The sequence below is a fragment of the Nanorana parkeri genome, unplaced genomic scaffold (assembly GCF_000935625.1).
Source record: "Nanorana parkeri isolate BGI_ZX_2015 unplaced genomic scaffold, ASM93562v1 scaffold924, whole genome shotgun sequence".
In the NCBI taxonomy this organism is placed as follows: Eukaryota; Metazoa; Chordata; class Amphibia; order Anura; family Dicroglossidae; genus Nanorana; species Nanorana parkeri.
In genome coordinates this window covers 114,767-120,303 of record NW_017307192.1, presented here as the reverse complement: position 1 = coordinate 120,303, position 5,537 = coordinate 114,767, and the positions used below count along the sequence as shown (strand labels likewise).

Below are 5,537 nucleotides of genomic sequence, written 5' to 3'. Positions count from 1 at the left end.
CCTTCCAGCTCCTTATGTCTCCGGCGCGAAGCTGAGCCGAAACCGGAAGTGGCGCACCGGAAGCGCGTCACCGCAGCCGACGACGCGGCGCGTGCTACACGTGGCGACGGCGCCCCCAGTGACGTCACCTGCCATAATCACAGCCTAAGCAGAGAATCCAGCAACCAGCCAAGAAGACGATGCAGCGCTTCGCGCGAGGCCAACACCCCCGTGCTGTCGCCGACTGCACCGCTCCCCTACCATCACGTAAGTGCTCTGTATGCTGCAGAGGTATCCGGGACCCCTGGATTGCCTCCCCGTACACCTCTTCATGCTGCCCCTGTTGTCACCAGACACTTGTCCACAATAGGACACAAGCACACTCCAGGTTATTACACCTTGCCACTGCTGTACACCAGGGGGGGCCACCATCTGGTGCCTACTCACGTGCAGGAGGATGGTTGCCTTCCCTGAGTGATGGAAGGGAACCTTGGCCAGAAATCGGGTGGGGGTCCGATAGGGAATCCCTGTAGGCACTGCAGCAGGTAAGCCTGGAGTAGGTCCCAATGCCTAGCAGGGTAAGGCTCAGCCCAAAGGCAAACAAACATGAGCCCTAAAAATAACAAACATTACGATGTCCCTGTGTAGCCGGCGGAAACACAAAAAAACTGACTTGGGATGGAAGGAGGAGTCTATTTATTTAATGTGGTTGATGTGCTTCCTGTTGCAGGCAGGCGGAGCCTATATCTCGATGGCTGTCCTGGAAGATGACTGGGGAAATACTATTTTTATGGTGTCAGTGCATGGAGGAAGTCCATCCTATGTGTATCTCCAATAAGTACAGTTACAATCTTCTAGATCAGCGGTTCTCAACCTGTGGGTCGCGACCCGGTCGGGGGCCGAATGACGACTTGCCAGGGGTCGCCCAGTGGCTCCCAGCCGCCCGGGAGAGAAACACTTTCTCCCTGGAAAGTTTACTCTGCTCGATTGAGCAGAGTAAACCTTTCTCTGCCCTGTTTTGTTTTTTTTTCCAACATCAGGGCGGCCGTAAGTCAGGAAAAAAAAACACCATAGGAATGCATAGCTAGATTCCTATTGGATATTTCACTTTGCAGTAGCAAACTAGCTATTGCATATTGCACCTGCCCTCTGCTGCTGCCAGTCAGCAGAGGGGACCTGAAAGTTCTCCATCAGGTTCCCTTCTAATGATTGACAGCAGCAGAGGGCGGGAGCAATAGCTAGTTTGCTATTGCAAAGTGAAATAGCCAATAGGAATCTAGCTATGCATTCCTATGGTGTTTTTTTTTAATTCTAACAGCGTACATAATGCGGTTATATCCACAGTGCAGCTACCAAAAAGATTGTGCTTTATACTCTCAATCTCTCACAATCTGCTCAGGTAAGCCTGCACCCCCCACCCCCCACCCCCCACATGGTGCTGCATTAATGTATTGCTGGGGTAGTGGGATTTGTATTCCTCTATAGCTGATGGTACATTGTGCTGTATATGTACCATCAGCTATAGAGGACTACAAATCCCAGCAATACATTATACACTGTACACTGTATGTATAATGTACTATTGCTCGCATTTGTTGTATTCCTCTATAGCTGGTATAATCATTATACAGCGCAATGCAAAATACCAGCAGCTATAGAGGACTACAACTCCCAGCAATAATAAAATTATACAGCGCAACGCAGACTAACACCAGCTACAGAGGACTACAAATCCCAGCAATAGAACATTATAGTATAATGGACTATTGCTGCGATTTGTTGTATTGCTCTGGGATTTGTTGTTCTCAACCTGTGGGTTGCTGTGTGATTTCTGCTGTGCTAGGTGAGAGTCCTCCTCAGCCCTCTGCTAGCGCAGCAGTGTCAGTTCTCCCGCCAGATGTCGCTAAAGCAGCCGCGTCATCCCTACATTTTACTATTGGGGGTCACCACAACTTGGCAAATGTTACCATGGGGTCCCGGCCCTAGACGGATCTGTTATTAGGAGAGAACTGATGGAAATTCAGATTTATTTTCAGCCACAGACGCCCCTTCAATAAAAACTCATTTATGTGATATTGTGAATTCAGATTCCTGGGCTCAGACACAGAAGATGACAAATATTCGGCTCTTCCTCAGCGCGGGGCCCCTACTTACATCATTTCCATAGGACTCTGCGGGCAGGGACAGTGCCTGGGCCACTGACATCGCTTCCGCCGCCCCCTGGAGGAAGAAACCAGAAACTGTCATTTGCAGCAAAAGTGTCGCAAACTATACACAACGTTTGAGGTTTTAGTTTGCCACCTGCACCTCCCCTCCACACCCCCCATCCCCCAGTCTGCACCTCCCCTCCACACCCCCCAGTCTGCCCCTCCCCTCCACACCCCCCAGTCTGCCCCTCCCCTCCACACCCCCCAGTCTGCCCCTCCCCTCCACACCCCCCAGTCTGCCCCTCCCCTCCACACCCCCCAGTCTGCCCCTCCCCTCCACACCCCCCAGTCTGCCCCTCCCCTCCACACCCCCCAGTCTGCCCCTCCCCTCCACACCCCCCAGTCTGCCCCTCCCCTCCACACCCCCCAGTCTGCCCCTCCCCTCCACACCCCCCAGTCTGCCCCTCCCCTCCACACCCCCCAGTCTGCCCCTCCCCTCCACACCCCCCAGTCTGCCCCTCCCCTCCACACCCCCCAGTCTGCCCCTCCCCTCCACACCCCCCAGTCTGCCCCTCCCCTCCACACCCCCCAGTCTGCCCCTCCCCTCCACACCCCCCAGTCTGCCCCTCCCCTCCACACCCCCCAGTCTGCCCCTCCCCTCCACACCCCCCAGTCTGCCCCTCCCCTCCACACCCCCCAGTCTGCCCCTCCCCTCCACACCCCCCAGTCTGCCCCTCCCCTCCACACCCCCCAGTCTGCCCCTCCCCTCCACACCCCCCAGTCTGCCCCTCCCCTCCACACCCCCCAGTCTGCCCCTCCCCTCCACACCCCCCAGTCTGCCCCTCCCCTCCACACCCCCCAGTCTGCCCCTCCCCTCCACACCCCCCAGTCTGCCCCTCCCCTCCACACCCCCCAGTCTGCCCCTCCCCTCCACACCCCCCAGTCTGCCCCTCCCCTCCACACCCCCCAGTCTGCCCCTCCCCTCCACACCCCCCAGTCTGCCCCTCCCCTCCACACCCCCCAGTCTGCCCCTCCCCTCCACACCCCCCAGTCTGCCCCTCCCCTCCACACCCCCCAGTCTGCCCCTCCCCTCCACACCCCCCAGTCTGCCCCTCCCCTCCACACCCCCCAGTCTGCCCCTCCCCTCCACACCCCCCAGTCTGCCCCTCCCCTCCACACCCCCCAGTCTGCCCCTCCCCTCCACACCCCCCAGTCTGCCCCTCCCCTCCACACCCCCCAGTCTGCCCCTCCCCTCCACACCCCCCAGTCTGCCCCTCCCCTCCACACCCCCCAGTCTGCCCCTCCCCTCCACACCCCCCAGTCTGCCCCTCCCCTCCACACCCCCCAGTCTGCCCCTCCCCTCCACACCCCCCAGTCTGCCCCTCCCCTCCACACCCCCCAGTCTGCCCCTCCCCTCCACACCCCCCAGTCTGCCCCTCCCCTCCACACCCCCCAGTCTGCCCCTCCCCTCCACACCCCCCAGTCTGCCCCTCCCCTCCACACCCCCCATCCCCCAGGCTGCACCTCCCCTCCCCATCCCCCCCACATCCGCACCACCCCCACGTCTGCAACTCCCCTTTGCACCCCTTGTCCACAGCTCCCCTCCACCCCCACCTTACCACACACCCACGCCCCTCTGCCTGCAACTCACCTCTCCGCCTCTGTCAGCACCCTTCCATCCGCAGCTCACCTTTGCAGACTCCCATTTACAACTTCCCTCTGCATCCCATCCATGTCCACTATTCAGCTACGCACCCTGTCATCCAAAACTCTCCCCTATACAGCCGGTCTCCCCGATATCTCTACGGGCCCCCATACAGCCGGTCTCCCCGATAAGTCTACGGGCCCCCATACAGCCGGTCTCCCCGATAAGTCTACAGGCCCCCATACAGCCGGTCTCCCCGATAAGTCAACAGGCCCCCATACAGCCGGTCTCCCCGATAAGTCTACAGGCCCCCATACAGCCGGTCTCCCCGATATCTCTACAGGCCCCTATACAGCCCAATATCGCTACGGGCCCCTATACAGCCCGATATCGCTACGGGCCCCTATACAGCCAGTCACCCCAATATCTCTATGGGCCCCCATACAGCCAATCAGCACGTTATCACTATGGGCCCCCATACAGCCGGTCTCCCCGATAAGTCTACGGGCCCCCATACAGCCGGTCTCCCCGATATCTCTACGGGCCCCCATACAGCCGGTCTCCCCGATATCTCTACGGGCCCCCATACAGCCGGTCTCCCCGATATCTCTACAGGCCCCTATACAGCCCGATATCTCTATGGGCCCCTATACAGCCAGTCACCCCAATATCTCTATGGGCCCCCATACAGCCAATCAGCCCGTTATCTCTATGAGCCGCCATACAGTCGGTCACCCCGATAAGTCTATGGGCCCCCATACAGCCGGTCACCCCGATTTCTCTATGGGCCCCTATACAGCCAATCACCCCAATTTCTCTATGGGCCCCTATACAGACAATCACCCCGATTTCTCTATGGGCCTCTATACAGTTGCTCACCCCACGACATGCTCTTTCCACGTGACAGGGGGCTCACAGGCCACACGTGTGAATAATGGGGCGCAGAAAGGGTGTAGCTGCTCCCCGGGCCACAATCAGGACACCCGACCCCTGGCTGACACATGAGTCCGCTTGACTACCACTTCTCACCAGTGAGTTCAAGCCTGGCATTCCTCCTGTCGGCGCCGCCATCCTTCTCAACTCTCACCTCCGCCCTCTCACCCTGGAAGTAAATATTCCCTTTTCCCCTCGCTCGTTTGTGAGGCCGGTTCCGCCATGTTTGTTGTTCCCCGCAGACACGCCCGCTTTGGGTTTCACACATGCGCAATAAGGGATCAGCGCCTGTGATCTCACTTCCAACCAATGAGCTTGCATTTGGAGGGCGGGCATTGCACAGTTGCTACGGAAACCTGGCAGCGTGCTGTAGCTGATAATGTCCGAGACCCGTGTTTGTGGGGTGTCACGTGACGTGTGTGAAATGTCAGTTTTCGTACATCACGCCCATTATGTGCGGCTTCTGTCATGGCGCCCAATACTCTGCCGGGGTGTTATAGGACGAGTTTACTTCTACAGCCAATGTAGAATGTAGTGTATAACAACACAGAGGTCAAGTACAGAAAATACCTTCTTATCTGCCCGAAATCAGCTCCTAAGCTCCATTGTGAGCATTTTTGTGGTGTCAGCCCTGCCCATCGTCTTCTGTTAAACTCAGCTACACCCACTGTCATGTTATCCACAGCGTAGGGACTAATTGAATCGTAGTCAACGATTCAGGGGCACACAGCTTACATCTGCCACCCCCAATCAACAGCTTATATCTACACACCCCATCCACAGCTCACATCTGCACCCCCCCATCCACAGCTCACATCTGCACCCCCCATCCA

The 5,537-nt window shown here is 57.9% G+C and overlaps 1 protein-coding gene across 1 annotated transcript in view; it reads right to left on the bottom strand.

The window, feature by feature from the left end:
• Positions 1 to 4,878, bottom strand: part of PBDC1 (polysaccharide biosynthesis domain containing 1) — an 11,996-nt gene extending 7,118 nt beyond the window's left edge. Inside the window, exons 1-2 of the mRNA XM_018566210.1 lie at positions 4,801 to 4,878; positions 2,134 to 2,199 (exon numbers count right to left, since the gene is read on the bottom strand). Coding sequence (XP_018421712.1) covers positions 2,134 to 2,199; positions 4,801 to 4,842 — 108 coding nt within the window. The 5' untranslated portion in view covers positions 4,843 to 4,878. The remainder of the gene's footprint in view (positions 1 to 2,133; positions 2,200 to 4,800) is intronic.
• Between the last annotated feature and the right edge of the window lie 659 nt (positions 4,879 to 5,537).